This window comes from Populus nigra, chromosome 18, assembly GCF_951802175.1.
Source record: "Populus nigra chromosome 18, ddPopNigr1.1, whole genome shotgun sequence".
NCBI lineage: Eukaryota > Viridiplantae > Streptophyta > Magnoliopsida > Malpighiales > Salicaceae > Populus > Populus nigra.
Genome location: NC_084869.1, coordinates 2,341,218 through 2,359,070, shown reverse-complemented (window position 1 = coordinate 2,359,070; position 17,853 = coordinate 2,341,218). Strand labels below are relative to the sequence as shown.

The 17,853-nt window shown below is 34.1% G+C and overlaps 2 protein-coding genes across 2 annotated transcripts; both read right to left on the bottom strand.

Moving 5' to 3' along the window:
• Positions 1-750: 750 nt before the first annotated feature.
• LOC133678783 (ABC transporter C family member 10-like) lies at positions 751-7,489 on the bottom strand. The gene is made up of 12 exons (XM_062101274.1): positions 7,160-7,489; positions 4,699-6,772; positions 4,167-4,487; positions 3,999-4,085; positions 3,327-3,914; positions 3,071-3,235; positions 2,654-2,948; positions 2,310-2,524; positions 1,924-2,229; positions 1,751-1,814; positions 1,420-1,659; positions 751-1,148 (listed from the first exon to the last, which is right to left on the bottom strand). The coding sequence occupies exons 2-12, from the start codon at positions 6,739-6,741 to the stop codon at positions 1,036-1,038; spliced, it is 4,437 nt and encodes a 1,478-aa protein (XP_061957258.1). The 5' UTR covers positions 6,742-6,772; positions 7,160-7,489; the 3' UTR covers positions 751-1,035.
• A 6,808-nt stretch (positions 7,490-14,297) lies between these two features.
• Positions 14,298-16,685, bottom strand: LOC133678052 (uncharacterized). The gene is made up of 5 exons (XM_062100209.1): positions 16,340-16,685; positions 16,211-16,263; positions 15,956-16,123; positions 15,043-15,144; positions 14,298-14,652 (listed from the first exon to the last, which is right to left on the bottom strand). Exons 1-5 carry the CDS (start codon positions 16,551-16,553, stop codon positions 14,521-14,523), a joined length of 669 nt encoding a protein of 222 aa, XP_061956193.1. The 5' UTR covers positions 16,554-16,685; the 3' UTR covers positions 14,298-14,520.
• Positions 16,686-17,853: the final 1,168 nt, after the last annotated feature.

Below are 17,853 nucleotides of genomic sequence, written 5' to 3'. Positions count from 1 at the left end.
AAAAATATATTAAAATAATATTTTTTAAAAAATAATTTTTGATATTAGCACATCAAAATAATATAAATATATAAAGAAAAAAAATTAATTTAAACAATAAAAATCAGAACTTTGTTTTACCTAACCAACTTGCAATTTCCAACAAGTCTTTCATACTTTTATTTTGAATACTCATGTATAATGTTTTTTAAAAGTATTTGTTAATTAAAAATATATTAAAATTATTTTTTTAGATTTGATATGAACATATAAAATAATTAAAAATATAAATTTTATATTTTTTCAAGTAAAAAATAATTTTAAAAATAAATGCTAATACACCAAATGATGAATAGTTAGAGGATATTTAAGATAATGATTGATTTTTGCTTGAAAATATATTAAAATAATATTTTTTTAATTTTTAATATCAATGTATTAAAATAATTGAATATAAAAAAAATTAAAAATAAAACAAATTACCGCTGCTACAAATGTGCTTTAAACTCTCGTCGGATACAAAATGGATTAATTTTAAATAAATTAAGCTTTTAATTATTATACGCATGAAACTAACATTCATGAGGAGGGAGCATAATATAGTGATTAAAATATACAGAAAATGAAGAGCAAGTTTTATAATCATATTTTTGTTTTTTGTAAATAAAAATCGAGGTTTGTTAACTATGAATAGTCTTTTTTATTTATTTATTTTACCGATTTTCAGAAATTAAAAATATGTATAAATAAGATGACTGCATAGGAAGCAACTCATAAAACAGGCAAGTCTGCAACCTGTAAATCAGAATAGCCAAGCTCTTGACACTACACATTCAATTTCCCTGCAGAAACTAACGAGCTTGATGTTTGAATACAGTTACAAAACTAAGGAGATAGGAAATTATGTTCCCTTTTCCAATCTTCCTCCTTATCCCCACAGTATTCATTGTTGCAACACTATACATCCTTCTTCCTACCTGGCCCTGGAACTCTTTATCTTTGCTGCCAAGCCAGGGTGGATTGTGGAACGGGATGCATGAGAAATGATCGTCAGCTTCAATGTGATTCTGCTGCGTGTAAATGAGACCAGTACTCCTTCACAAGCTGTCCAAATAGTGAACCTTCGGTCTTCATTAAGTTCCTTGGCTCGTCGTACTCGACTAGTTTTCCTGAAATAGAACAGAAATTGAAAATTCTTCTGAGATAGCTCTCATGAAGTTATAGCTACAGTCGAGCTGTTTCCTAGGTGTTGAGATGTGTTGATCTATTGTTTTATCAAGTCGAATCCAAGAAGAGGACTACACTGAGACTTTCTTCTACTTGAGATTATCTTGAAGTGGGCATCTAATTAATGCAATTAGCCAAATCACAGACATGCAGGGGGAAAATTCATGTTGAAGAGCATTCTTTAGATAAGAATTGAAGGAAAGAAAAACTTACCATCACTAATGGCAAGTACCATTGAGCAATCCATCACCGTCGGTATCCTGTGAGCTACTGTGATCACAGTGCAATCTGAAAATTCAGTCCGGATAGTCTTTTGCAAAATCAAGTCAGTAGCGTTATCAATTGATGCAGTTGCTTCATCAAGCACCAATACCCTGCTTCTCCTTAAAAGGGCACGGCCCAAGCAAAATAATTGTCTCTGCCCCATGCTCCAATTTGATCCGTCTTCCACAACTGTGTAGCAGGTTGTTAATTATTTATTGACCTTTACGATCAAAAGCATACACTCATCATTGACTTTCCATGTAGGAAAAGGAAAACATACCTAGAGAATCTAGACCCTGCTCTTTCTCCTGCACAGCCTCTTGAAGCTGACACTTTCCAAGAACCTACAAAATAATAAACAAAATTTCCAGTTGCAGGCAGAAAATAACGCTTCCAGTGGTTCATTGGCAATTATTACTAGATTCAGAATGCGAAATGAACTGGAAAAATTACCTCCCATATCTCCTGGTCAGTATGCTGGGATAAGGGATCCAAGTTGTACCTCACTGTCCCGTTAAAGAGAGTAGGATCTTGAGGTATTATTCCGAATCGTGACCTCAGATCATGAAGTCCAATCTTAGAGATGTCTATTCCATCTACAATGATCTTTCCTCCAGTTGGTTCCACCAGTCGGAATAGAGCACCAATAAGAGTAGTCTTCCCACTGCCGGTTCGACCAACAATACCAATCTTGTGACCTCCTTCAAATGTGCAACTGATTCCTCGAAGAACTAGTGGTGTGCCAGGCCTATATCTAATCTGTTTCAAATCAAACTTTTCTCAGTCTGCTAGCCTTCATCAATTGTCTCATTAAACATAAATCAAAAGGAAAAACTTACCTGTAGATCACAAATATCCACTTTACCCACTGTTGGCCAATCAGATGGAGGACGGTTATCTTCTATCACCTCTGGGGCTTCACTTGGTATATGCATGTATTGATTCAGCCTTTCAACCGAAATGATGTAATTTGCTACCATGCACTGGTTTTGAATTGACATCACGAAGGACATATTTAATGAAAGTCCATACGAAAGTGCCATTCCAATAAATCCTGCAGCAATGGAAGTAATTATTAAGTGTGTTGGACACAGGAGCCAGGACTTAGAAGCAGTTGGAGAACATTAAATCATATTCCAATGAGATAGTGATGAAAAGCATAACTCATCTTATATAAGCTTACCAGAGCTAAAAGTTCCAGGGGGGAGCAAAACCACGCAGAGTGCTGCAGAGGCAAGAATAGCTGCACAGAATGTTTCAAGTCGTTGAATCAACCACTCATTTGCAGCAAAACTGTGGAAGAAAGGACTAGCATTTATGTCAATGAGGTGAAGGTTTTTTGCAAAGAAACGTTCTTCCCCCTTAAAGGCCCTTATTGTCAAGGCTCCAGCTACAGATTCAGCTAAATGATTTGCCACTAAAGACTTGGTTGTGCCATTGATCCGCATCAACTCTTTCGCAGAGGCAAAGTAATATCTCTGTAGGTAATAACAAGATTGTTAGATCCTCTAATATAAAGATAAAATCAACTTCGATGTCAGTGCCCTCAAAAGAATGAATCGGGACAGAAGCCCCTATAGTAAGTGAACAACAAAATTACCTGTAAACGAATAGCCAGAAAAACCATTGGTATGGAGACAAATAAAACTTGCCAGGTAACAACAGCTAGTACTCCCAGATTACTATAAGCATTTGTTGTTGCACCAACAGCAAATATCAAACTGAATGGAACATCAAGATCGACAATGCTCAGGTCTGACGCGACCTATGAGACATAAAAGAAAGACATGTCCAGATCAATTAGTTACACATCATCTCTCATGAAGAAGACAACATTTTCTGGGTGAGATGCTTACCCGACTCAGTATTCTTCCAAGAGGCGTGGAGTCGTAGAAAGACATAGGTGCACGAAAAAGAGAAAGTAGTAACTGGGAAAATAACGATTTTGAGGATTGAAGACCCAAAACAACTGTAAAGATCGATCTACATAGCAAGAAAAGCATTGAGATAACTCCTATACTAAGATAGATCACAATTAAACGCAATGTGCTAACATGAGGATCATCAACATTAGCTGCCATCCAAGAGTTTTGCGATATCTGACCAGTCACAAATAGCAGGTGACCAAAAGACGCAAGAGAAAAGTACAAGTATCCTTTATTTTGATTCAGATACTCAATATAAGGCTTAAACCCGGTGTCTCCTGTTTCTTTTTCTTCCTGCTTAATCAGTTGATCTCCTTGAGATGTTTTAAGCTGCTTCTCTTCATAACTCTTCTTGATCTCCCGGGCAGATGATCCTTGTCTTTGCAGAGCATTAGCTTCTGGAAGCCTTTCAGAACCAGCTGTTTCTTTGTGTGCATTGACAAGGTCCAGAAACTCTTGGCTTGAGGACAACAACTTATGATAAGGAGCTGCTTGTAGGATTTCTCCATCTGACATCAACTGTTTACGAAAATAAGCTATCTTATGGAATTACGGTGACTATCTAATTATTTCCGGGAATTGATAAAATCAAAGGATACTAACCATAACAGAGTCAAATGCTGGCAAGAAATCTACTTGATGTGTCACAAGCAAAACTGTTTTCCCCAAAAGTGCTCCCGTGATATATTCCTGCAAAGAATTATGTTAGATTTCATGGGAGGCTGGTGACTAAGAAGAGGAGACAAGGCACTTTTAGGAAATTTTGATTACATTAAATAAGCTCGTAGCAGTCTCTGCATCCACAGCGCTGAATGGATCATCCAAGAGATATATATCTGCGTTCTGATAGAGAGCACGGGCTAGTTGAATTCGCTGCTTTTGACCACCACTCAAATTGACTCCTCTTTCACCTATTTCAGTAAGATCACCATAAGGAAGCAACTCAAGGTCCTTTACTAGTGAGCATCGCTCAAGTGTGTCTTGGTATCGTTGCCCATCCATTTCAGACCCGAATAAAATGCTCTCTTGTATCGTTCCCGTCTGGATCCAAGCTGTTTGCGAAACATAGGCGATCCTCCCATAAACCTGAATCTGTAGGTCATAAAAATCGAGACAAGTTTCTCATTAGAAAAACGACTGTTGTTTCACTCATGAAATAAAAAAACAGATTACCTCAATTCAGACACATCAGTTCTGAGAAAACAACAAAAAGCTAAGGATTGGAAATGCATGACAAAATAAATTCAACAAAGTTATCAAAGGATTGATATGTGTTTTGGCAATAAAAAGATAGTACACATACAGTTCCCTTTGTATGCGGAACTTCTCCGAGGATTGCTGCTAAAAGGGTTGACTTGCCAGATCCAACTTCTCCACAGACAGCCACCTTTTCACCAGGCATGATCTTTAAACTCACATTTCTCAATGTGGGCTTTGACGAATTCTCTTCCCATGAAAAATCAGCTGACTTGATTAAAACAGAATGGTTCACACTCCCCGTATTGCGCCTTTGCTGAACATTTCTACTCTGCAACTCTGGCGCTTCGAGAAACTTTACAATTCGAGCAAAAGCTACCTTTGCTTGAATGACAACTCCAATAACATCAGGGATTGATCTAATTGGTTCTTGAACGAGACGCAAAGTCGCCACAAAGGTGAAAACATTATTAGCATGCAGAGGAATTTTCATGAAATAGCATGCCCCAAAGGTAACAGCAGAAACCAAAACAGGAGAAGACCAGAAGAGAAAACTATTATAGGCTCTGCGCATCTGCACTGCTGACAACCATTTATACTCCACCTCTCTCAAATTTTCTATGGCATTCTTAAAATGGGTTTCCCAAGCATATAATTTCAATACCTTCATGTTAACCAGAGCCTCGTTGCAAGCTTTCAATCTCTCATCTTGCGCCACCATAAGCTTAGACTGAAATTTATGTTGTAACTTTGCTAGCGGAGCGTTGCACAGCACGGTGATTATTATAACCACTAAGGCAGCAAAAGTTGCAAGTCCCATTGCTCGGTAAAGAATTACAAGAGAGATGCAGAGCTGCAAGCTTGTTGTCCATGTCTGATGAAACCAGAAGGGAAACTCACCTATCCTGTAGGCATCTACAGTAACATAGTTCATTACTTCACCACTCGAGTGCGTCAACCTACCAAGATTGGATAACCTCAGTTGCTTATTGTATATTGCAGCCGTGAGCAAGGACTTTACTTTCAAACCAATAAGCCTGCTCCTAAAATACCATTGCCTTTGCGCTACGGACTCTAAGTTCTTTGAAAAGAAGAGCGTCAAGGCCAGTACATAACCTTCATACTTAAAACCTGCTTTCCCTTCAGCAACCAAAATGAAGGCATTAAGAAGTAGAGGCCCAGCAGACAAAGTAAGTATCTTTAGCAAAGCAAAGAGTCCAGAAATTAGAATCTCCTTCCAGTGGCAAAATATAATTATCCACAACAGAGATGGTTGAGATGATTCAGCTTGTTTATGCTTGTTCAGTTGCTCCAGAAACTCAAAATAACAGCTTTCTGCACGGTCTTCCACTCGCAGCTTTGGTATATCCTCATCCTCCAGAGTTTTCGCCTTGCCCATTTTCATCATTGGATTCAACCACCAAAATGACATTTTATTAAAGAATCCGGCTTCAGCAAATAGAGTAACTCTGACAACAGAATCTGTTCTACTTGCACCATTGGCCTCGCCATTTAATGGTGCATATAGGTCACTTTCACAACTCCCTTCATGTTTATATACCTTGTAAACACATACCAATAACAATATTGATCCTGGAAAGGACAGGACATCCAAAGCTATCTTAACCAATATTGCTTTTCCTAAAATGACACTGTATATGGAGAAAGCACAGACAATTCCAGCAAACAAGAAAGCAAGTATGGACAACAGCCGCAAGGGAGTTCTTTGAAGATGCTTCCCTCGAAGGCTTATGGTTAAACCCACTAAAAGCCATGTAAACCCCTGAAACAACACCACCAACCAGCTTTTCAAAGGTAAGGCGGTCTGGTTTTTCCTCAACTGCTCTTCTAAAATCCATATGCCCAAGCACAAGTACACAAATCCAATACAACCATTGAATATAGCAGAAACTATCCGCAGCCTTGAATAGCCCCGCAATCGAGGTTGGATATTATCTTTTTTTAATGGTGAAGAAGATTTTTGTATGCAAGTGAGTAAGAGCATGGCTAGAAGCAAAACATTGAAACAAATAATCAACGCATGATTGACACATGAAGTTGGCTGAAACACCAGACTAGAACTAGATAACTTTTCACCAATATCCAGATTGCCAGATTCCCCACAAAACACCATCCACAGGTCCTCCATTATCTTTCCTTTCCTTTTTACTTCTCAGCTTCTGCATTGGCATACAAGGTAAAATAAACCGGTCTGTGTTACAGGATAACTAATCAATTTATCAAATTTCCAAAATCATCTAACAACTTGTTGTCAATGATTATTAGTTTTGAAATTGTTTATTAAACAAAGAAAAGGCATTTTACACACACCCGACAATGAGAAGCGCATCATAGAAAAGAACTAAAAAAGTTATGCAAACACACAAGATTAAAGAAAACGTGGTCGTATAAAAGCAAGAAAATAGAAACATAAGGTAGAAAAGTAATGTCTCATTAAGCCAGCAGAAAAAAGACCTGTTTAGTAAGAGAATTCAGGGTACAAAGTGAAACCGACACAACAGTATATATGACATTTTAAGAGGATAGGAAGTTCAAGAAACAAAAACCTGAAAATTGCACCAAACCCAAAATTCAAGCCAGCAAAAATGACCATGCACCCTTTCTGTGTTGGCCAACGAATTGTTTAAAATCCAGAAACGTAAATGTTCTAGGGCTCTCTCAATCAAAATTCATAGAGAGAGTGATTAGTGTAGTAGTTTTTGAAGAGAGAATGAGAAATCTAAAAGAAAGAAAGGATTGTGGTGTGCAGTATGGAGCTGAGTCCTATGTCGTCATGGCTCACGTTTGATCTCTGAGTATGACATTTGTGTCTCTTGTCTTGTTTTTCGCTGACCAACAAAGGCGTGGATCTTGTTGACCTCGATTACTCTTCTTCTCTTCGCTTGTTCTTCGTTAATTATTATTGTTTGTCTATTCTACTTCCCCCACTTGCTTTCTATTTATTTGGACTCGCTCGTAATTCAAGAGCAAGATTCCACTTTGCTTCTGCTACGTACGTGTTTTTGCTTTGTCTTCTTCTCTCTTTGTTTAAATTATTCCGACTAGATATTTCGGCTACGCCACTGAGAAGAAATTTAAGGCGAAGTAATTATTTAAAAAAAGTTTTAAAAATTTAATATTAAGTCATGAGTTGATCGGGTTAGAGGTTAAAGAAATTCGGTTGATTTATAAAAGTGAAAAAAATATTGAGATTTTAGTCATTGGCTCAACTCCATTTGATAAAACAAAAAAATAAAAAAGTAACAAATTAAAAAAAATGGGCTATTGTCAAAATTAAAGGAAAATATAAAATAAAAAGGGACATTCATGTTAAGTTAATCTATCAAAATCATAATCCAAACATGAAATCAGGATAATTTTATAAAATAATAATAAAAAAAGAATGGTTCATAATTAATGTTGAAGAATCAATCTAAAATAAAATAATTTAAAAAATAGTTTAATAAAATAATAAAGCTTACTCAAAATAATTATCTAAACTCACGACTCAAATCATCATAACAAGATTATCTTATGAAAGATAAATTCAAAAAAAATAATGACACAAGAATATTAATAAACTAAATGTTAAGAGAAGAAATTAAAAAAATATATTAATATAAAAACATAAAAAAATAAAAAAAAAATCTATTACAAAACCCAACTTAACTAAGCGGGTTGACCCATAAACCTTGTAACTTGATGCCTAAGCCGGGCTAAGTCCCAAAAATAAAGGGAAAGATGCACTAATTTGATGGGTCAAAATCTTGGGTTGGTCAATGACACTAGAAGAACATCAAGTAAAAGCCTATTTAGATTTTTTTCTATTATTTTTTTATTAAAATAATATCATTTTTACTTTTTAATTAAATAAAAAATTAAATGATTAATTAAGGGGAAATCATGTCAAAACCTATTGATTTTTTTGTAAAAAGTAATGTTATTTTTACTTTCTGTACAATAAAAAATCTAATTAGCCCAATAACTTTATCCATTCGACCCAACCTGTGATCAAATGATTTTGAAATCTCAACATTAAACATTAAATATAATATAAAAAGGATCAAGAGCAAGATTCCACTTTGTTATGCATTCTAATCATTGGACCAACTGCATTTTAGTCATTGGACCAACTTTAGACATAACAAGGATGGATTCTCATGCCAGATTTTAAAATTATGATAAAAAAAAATAGATATTAAATATAATATAAAAATTCAATAAAATTAAATAATGAGGGACGATTTAAAAAAAAATTAATTAATAAGATTACTATGTACACATAAATAAGATTTATATTATGGTGTCGGTGGAGGATCCCTCGTGTTTGCTTATTATTATATTCACGAGGGTGAGATTCTTTGGATGCGATTTTATTTGGAAGGAAAGGAAGTCCAAAATTCATCGACTATACATGTCTGCTTTGTTCTTAACTCTTTCTCAATATGTGTATTCAATTTAGTGGCGTGGATAGAATTGTAGTATAATAATTTTTAGACCTGGTCTGTGGCCGGCCTCATTCAAAACTTGAATTCAGAATTTTGACCGGATTATCGGGTTGGCTGAATCAATTCTTAAAAAAACACAAAAATCAATGGGTTGTAACCGGATTTTTGACCAGGTCTTACTAAGTTATCGGGTCAGCTGGATCACACCGAATTTTTTTTTTTTTTGTTTTTTCTTCAACCCGGCCTAGTTCCAACCTCAGATCTCAGATCAACCCGCTAGACCAAACCGGGTATTAAAACTAAGATATGCACAACTTTTTAAAAAAGGCTTCCGTTGTAAACCTCTCCATTGGCTTTTTTAAAGTTTGTATCAGGAAGTCCAATTTAATACGAAACTTGGTGGATAGTAATTCGAGCTGATATAAATAAATAAGTTTTTTTTTATAAATAATTATCTTATTTAATGAATAATAAATATAATATAAATATTATTAAACCTGACACAAACCTAACCCAATATATATATACATTTTTTTGGTTAAATTCGTTGTCTTAGTTTAGTGGTCAAAATCATGAAATAATTATATAATATAGCATTCATGTATCCTTCTATATATATATTTAGTATGATGCAATGTACGGAGCCATGCAATAATATAATGCATGAAAAATATAATGAAAGCATTATTCATTGAATTTCTTTGTTTGATTGCCAGATTTAATAGCTGCTACTTACATTTTCAGGCATATTGACGTGGACAAAGAATAATTCAGTGGTGATTCACTGTCCTGCGATTTGAGGAAATTATTCTCCATTATCAACTATATATGATGAGAATGCATAGGGGTGTTTAAAAAAATCAAAAAACTGATTAAACCGAGAAAATCAGAAAAAAAATAACAGAAAAAACCGAACTGTGAAAAAAAACCGATTAAACCGATTAAAATTTTGAAAAAACCGACCGGTTCGGTTCGGTTTTGGTTTTTTAAGTTTGGAACCGGAAAAATCGAACCGAACCGGAACCGGAAAAAAACCGAGCCAAACCGGTTTGAACCGGTTTTTGCTCTAAAAAACCGAACCGAACCGAAACCGATTTCGGTTCGGTTTTGGTTTTTTTTAAAAAAAAATTTTCGATTTGGTTACTTTTTTTGATAAAAACTAAACCATGAACACCCCTAAGTCAATGCATGCAGATCATTTGGATGACACCTTGAGTTACGGTTTTTGATCAGGTTATCAAGTTTTGATCGAATTGATTAGAACAGTTTTTTTAAAAATTAAAACGATGTTATTTTAATAAAAAATCAGGTTAACCTGCCAGGTCACCCCGGGTTTTTACTTTAACCCTGTCTGGTTCCAGCTCCGGGTCTACTAAGTTCCAGGTTGACCTGCCAGATCGGACCGAGTTTCAAAACTATGGATGAGACTAATCTAGCTAGCTCTCTAGTTGCGGGGTTAGAAAATTTATTTCTTTTTTCTTTTTATTTTGAGTGCAATGAATTAATATTTTGGATTTACAAATTGCATGTTAAGGACCAAGGAGTAGCTTCCTTTTATTTTGAAGGACTATTCTGTACAACAACATCATTTATTTAAAAAGGAACTGTTAGGTTTCAAGGATATATATAAATTTTAGGAAGCCACGACGGTGCCAGCCACTGCTAGCTCTGCCCTCGAGTTCAGAGGAGCTGTAACCTTAGAACTTGCTAATGGGCTTAGCCTTGCCCTTGGAGCTTGTGAGTCATGTAATTAATTTTAATATATAGGCAAATATTAGCTATTTCACCCATGCTCTGCGGTGGGCTGAATTTGTTTTCCTAAAAAAATGAATAATATACATTTTTTTTTCAATGCTTTTATGTGTGTGTGTGTATAATAAGTGAAAATAAAAAAGTTTATATACATATTCAATCAAGTAAATTGAAATTATATATGTTAATAAATAAATAAAAATTCATTAACAATAAATAAAGATGAAAACCAAAAAATTAAGAGACATGTATAGACCAAAATATTTGGTCTTGAAATTTAAGCATTTAACACAGTTGTGTTTAATAACTTTGTTTATAAAAATTAATTTTTTATTTAATCAAGTGATAATAAAAATAAACACACATAAAATTGATTGAATAATATATATATATATATATATATATATATATATAAAATTACACACATTAAAAATTATCTAAAAATAAATTTCATATATATAAAACATAAAAAATATAGATGAATTGGAACAATCTCTTAAAAAAATGTTATTTAAAAGATGTTAAATAAACAAAATAAAAGAGAAAATGAATATTTATTTAAGTATAGATATAAAAATTATTTTGAAAAAATGTAAATAAAAAAAATTAATTAAAAAAATATTTTAAAAAAAGAAAAAGATCAAGCGTCATTGTGCCTGAGTTGTAATGCCGAGCAACATCTGACTTATCTAGTAAGGGCTCATGCACGGACTTTTAAGAGTAGACCTGTGCGCCTGGGCCCTTAGTTTTTTCTTTTTATTTTAGACACGTCGTCCACCCTATTTTTTTTTTTTAAAAAGAAGCTAAATGACACGTGTTTGATATTACCTACTTTCCAGCCACCACAGCAGCTAGTAGGGGTGAGCAAAAAAACTGATAAACCGATTAAACCGAGAAAACCGGGAAAAAAATAACCGAAAAAACCGGACCGAAAAAAAAACTGAATTAACCGATTAAAAAATCATAAAAAAATTTCAGTTCGGTTCGGTTTCGGTTTCTAAAGTCTGAAACCGATTGAACCGAACCGGTTCAATCAACCAGCATTTTAAAAAAAACCAACTATAAATACAAACATTTCCTAACCCTAGCGGCCCCCCCCTCCCTCTCACTTCACCCCCCCGCATCTCACTGTACCCCCCCCCCCACCCTCTCCCTTCTCTGCCCCTCACGTTACCCTCCCCCCCCCACCCTCTCCCTTCTCTGCATCTTTCTCACTTTACACTCTGCCTTTGATTTTCCTCCCCTTCCTTATGGATTTGGTTCCTTTAGGTTTTAATTTTCTTGTTGAGTTTGTGCCACAAATGGAATTGGAATAGTAGATCCATTCCTCCCTTCTCTGCATCTTTCTCACTTTACCCTCTGCCTTTGATTTTCCTCCCCTCCCTTATGGATTTGATTCCTTTGGGTTTTAATTTTCTTGTTGAGTCTGTGCCACAAATGGAATTGGAATAATAGATCCATTCCTTTTCTTTTGTTTTTCATATATGTGGATTTCTACAACCCCCATCCATTTGATTAATTACAATGAAATGGATGAACTTTCCCTCGAACAATCAACGCTATGTGCAGTTGAACGTTGTTGCAGTCAAGGTTGTAAGAGAAGCAGAGAGGACCATTGGGTTTGAACCGGTTTGGAAGGAAAAAAAACCGAACCGAACCGAACCGAAATTAATCGGTTTGAACCGGTTTTCGGTTCGGTTCGGTTCAAAAAATTAAAAAAAAATAAATTCGGTTTGGTTGTTTATTTTGGTTTAAAACCGGAACGAACCGGAAATGCTCAGCCTTAGCAGCTAAAAAATCACGGCAGAAATTTGTTCGACCTAAAAATTTATTTTCTACTTGTTTTTGACTTAAAACATCTAGAAAATATTTTAGAAGACTTGATAAACTCATATATGACCTTGAAAAACCGTTACAAAACATGAAATTAATCCGAAATAAAAAAAAATCTTACATAATTGAAATATGTTCTTATAGGTAATTTCAAAATGAAAAAATATCCAATATAAATTTTCTTTATCAAATAAAATAATTTGATATCAATATCGATGGTGTTTGGGGACTGCAATCGAAAACATAAATTTTCTCTCTAGCGATTAAATTCCAGCTATTTTTTTTTTATGCATGATGATGTTCAATTATTTTCTTCTGGGATTCAGTTCATGCATGCACGCAGCAGCATTGTGGTTGTGGACAACCATTGTTATGCTAGCAAGTGATAGGCTATTTACTATAATATAAACTCAAGCATGCATATTAAACCCTGGTCTGTTAAATAAATATGTGTTTGGTTATAATTGTAGTTACAATTAAAATTGTCTAAAAAGCACTTAATATGTGTTTGGTTAAGTTGTTTTTGTAAGTGTTTTTATTGATAAAATTACTTAGAAGAACATGTGTGAATTTTGTGAAGTTGTGAGTAGAATTTGTTAAGAAATTCTTTAAATACATAAAAAAAATACAAATGTTATATTATTGTTGTCCTCCAGTCATCCCATTAAACTATCCACGATACTATCATGCGCATAATTCATTTGAGAAGGTCTATGGTACTATTGAGTTTGAGAACATGATACAAGCACGGGGTGAGTGTGGCTGGTAATCGCATTCATGTGCCATGGGGTAGCTTTTATACCGGATATTAACTAGGTTTCTCGATCTGTAAAGAAGAAAACTGAGATAACAAAAGGTAAATGCTCGCAGATAAGGAGGTTAATGGTGAAGAAACCAACAGAAGCTTTGAGAAACTGATTACAGGTCAATTGATTTGTTTGGAAGAACAGTTTTATCTAATAAATGCAATGGTATTAATATTTGGATATATAAAATTATCAGCTTTTCATATGAAAAGTTGATAATTTTTACTTTTCCTTTTCACGTGAGTTCCATAACCTTAGCTAAATGTAAACCTCTGACCAAATAATATAATCACCCAGAAGCCACCACTCTCCGAAACTCCCTCGTTTCAGAGTCAAACGGTTCCAAATAAACTGATGATCGATCGACACCCTTTTTGTCATGAGTGGGATTCTGCGTGTTAATCCGCAATTCCTTTACAAATTGTTTTAATAAATTGTGTTAATCCGCACACAGATAGTTTAATGATACTATAATAATAATTTTTTAAAATATTTTTTACTTTAAAATATATTAAAATAATATTTTTTTACTTTTTAAAATCAGAATATCATAATAATATAAATAGACTAAAAAAAATATTAATTTAAAAAAAAACATAAAAAAAAAATTAAAAAATATTTTTAAAACATAGGCAAAATGCATTGTTGACACTTTTGTAATGCCTCTTAAAGTCTTGTTGATCTCGAGGAAATCCCCATATTTCTAAAGATAGCAAAAGAATACTATGAGAATGTTGAACTCCTAAATTAAAGTGGTGGAAGAAGACAAATTTTGCAGCAACTATTCTGGCATATGGCAAACTAATTACCATTGATCAACTTTCCCTATCATCAAGGCATCAAGTGGAGAACATGGCAAAGAAGAGTAAAAAAGGAAGCGCTGTCCATGGTTACCACACAAAATTTTGTTAGATACTTGCAAAAAACAGAAGGACGTATTACATAGGAGCAAATGACCAGGAAAATTGGTCCGATATCTATTTTACAATCATATAAAAAGTCTGGCAAACATAGCTAAATACTAGTATTGGTTAACATCACTTTTAAGTATCATTACCACACAAAGCCATCAGCTTCAGGTGTGCTCATTTATGAACTGCCAAGGAAGTGTGCCAATGCCTTGTCGGCGTCATTGTCATACATTAGTAAAGCTTCAGCTACACTATTAGAAGAAAATCCCATTTCTCTTAGAAGGGTGTAGCCATTGACAAATTCCTGGACCTGGAGGAAAGAAACATAAAGGTCACCGTTTGTTTCAACTACTTGAAAAGAAAATGCTCTAATTTGCATTGAAGCAATGGCAAAATACCGTGTTCTTTGTTCTTCAAATGCAATCCAACTAAATGGATTAGTTTCAAATGGTGGATAATCGCAAGAAAGGAAAGGTAAATGCCATGACTATAACAGCCACCCACATACACAGGCACAGGAGTATATAATCCCAAGATAGAAATGAGAGGGGATAACAATTACCATGACCAGACCCACACACATGCACAACTCACTGTACACTATACCCTCAAAGAAGTAAGAAAGGACTACTAACACCATACCAACTATCAGAATCACCTAGCATCTTGACATTTAAAAAAAAAAAAAACAAGAAAGTACCTTAGTTGGATTATCTCCATAGTTTGCAACTGCAAGAGGAACAGCATCTCGACTCAGTCCCGATGCAATATATTTTCTCTCTACAGGATCTGCGGTCGGACCCTGCATTATCAATAATGTTCATTTCATAACTCAACAACTGAGAACCTTTGTCATTGAATAATCAAACCTACACATACATATCTCAAAATCATTTAAAAAAAACTAGCATGCAATTATCAATACATTTCAATAAGGATATGATATTTATTGTCTATACCAATCAATTTATCCAGACTAATCTAAACACATATAACAGCAGAGTTCACTGTACCAATCAATTTAATTGATCTGGTCTTTATACTGTCCCTCCTACTTCATTCACAAAAACTGATTACAAAATCACAAGGTTCTCAAATTATACATCTCAACTCCAAATATACTCAAATCCACTCGATCAAATGTGAGTAAGAAAATGTCAGCCACTAGGATAGTAATTAAGCAAGTACCAAAACTATGAACACCTCAAACACAAATAAAATTACCAGTGAAGAAGTTGATTCTATTGGTTTCAGAAGGCAGATCTTCGAACAAGGAGTGGAGAAACAAGAATGACTTGGCACAGTATACACGGAGAAAACAGGCATCAATTCCAAGGAGGTAGGAGAGTAGCATGGATTGCGATATAGAGAGGCTTCAAATTAGCCATCTCCTTATACACCCATACTCCTCCTCCTGATTTTCTTCTACTAACACCCAATCCAGCGAATCTCAAAATCTCATTCACCATTCTCTACAACTCCCTTATTTTTAAGTTACATGTCCCTACTTCATCATTAATCATTACATAAAACAAACAATTATAACAATCAATTCCACTGCACCGAAAAATCATAGGAATTTCTCCAATGAAAAAATTATGAAGCACATTTACCGTTGAAGGAGTCGATTCTAACGGTTTAGAAGGCAGATTTTCCAAGCCAAGCAACCTACTCCAATTCACGCTGCCCTTCTCCGCTTCCGCTATAATCTGCCTCTCAAGCTCAAAATCAAACTGAACACTACTCCGCGGAATCTCTCCTATTTGCGGCGTCAGTTGTGGCTATAAAACAAAACAGATTAATTAATAATCACAATCATTATCAAATAACAGATTAATTAAGAATATGATTTTAAATACAAATTATACCGGAGGAGTGATGCGGTACTCCGGTTTTATCATAACGCGAATCCCTAATCCTGCTGAAATCGACCAATAAAAAATAAATCAAATTTAAAATTAATCGATTGACTAAAGTAATCACGTAAATTTACTTACAGGAAGGAGAGGAGGAGGAGGGTTGGGGGAAGGATTGGTGGCGGGATACGGGAGGGATTGCGGGGTGCGCGGGTTGACTGACTCTTGGATAGAGAGAAGGTCCGTACATAGGATGGCTAGGTGGTGGTGCTGTTGTTAATGGCGTGGATGATCTGTACATCGGGGATTGGGTGTCGTACGGTGAGCTTGTTCTGTTTCTAAAATCGTACTCCATTGTTGAGAGAGGGAGAAAGGGAGAAGGAGATGGAGAGACGGAAAAAAGAAAGTTGTTGTTGGTTGTTTGGAAACTGAAGTGGAGGAGTAGGAGGATAACGTGTTTGAGGTTTGTTTGTTTTGGAAGTTTAGACTATTCTGATGGACGATTTGGGATTTAAGATTTTTTTTAAAAAAAAACATTATCAGGAAGTTTATTGGATTTGAGCTTCCTATTGGATCTAAGTTTCTAACCATTAAATTAAATTAAAAATTAAAAAAAAAAGAATTAATATTTTACTGCTGTTCAGCAAGAAAAATATTATATTGAATTAATGAAATGATAATTTTTATTTTCATCTAACTAGGAGGTAAGAAGAATTTTTTTATATGATTTATTTATCATTATCATATTAATTGAGAATAGATCGATCTTTTTATATTTTAGAGTAAAATTTTTTAAATTAGGATAAGAAACTTTTTGAATTTTTAATGTTTGATGATATAATGAAAAGATTACATTACTCTTAAAAGCAAAAAAATAAAATTAATGTTCATGGTTTTTTTCATACTTTCATCATTGTTTTTTTTAGTTGTTATCAATTTAAATGAGGGGCAATTCAATATTTTAATAAATATAAAATAATTAAAAAAAGTTACTGGAATGTGTGTTGTGATTCAAAGACTTCTACTGTAAACCCTGAGATATAATTAAAAAAAATAGTAATAATATAGAAATTTGGGGTGTGATGAAATGAAATAAAAAGAAGAAGAAGAAATAGTTAAGAAGATATAAAGAAGATAAGTTATGGCCAAAACTGTCTAATTGAAATAACATAATAAAAAAAATTGAAATAAATCATGAAGTCTAATTTCCAATCAAACACAATATTTAATGATGAATTTGGGGAAACAAGGCGGTTAAAAAATTGAGTTAATTGGGTTAACTTACTAAACCTGTGTTCCGAATAATGAAACAGGGACAACCTAATAAAAAACAAATTCATTATTAAAGGACTAATGATCTAATTCATGAGATCAAGATAATTCTTAGAAAAAAAATTTAATCAATTTAATCGAGGTTAAAATGCCAAAACTCGTAACCTTGATCGTGAGACCAAAATATACGCATATAAAGTAAATCAAAACATATTATGAAACTCAATTCTCAACCAACCCAATATTGAATGATGAAATTAAAAAAAATCAATTAAAAAAATAACACGAAAAACAACTCGAGCGAATTCGAGATAATTTGTTAAGCACTATTATCGAGTCATACGGTCAAAATAATATAATTAAAAATAAGCAAAATAAATCAT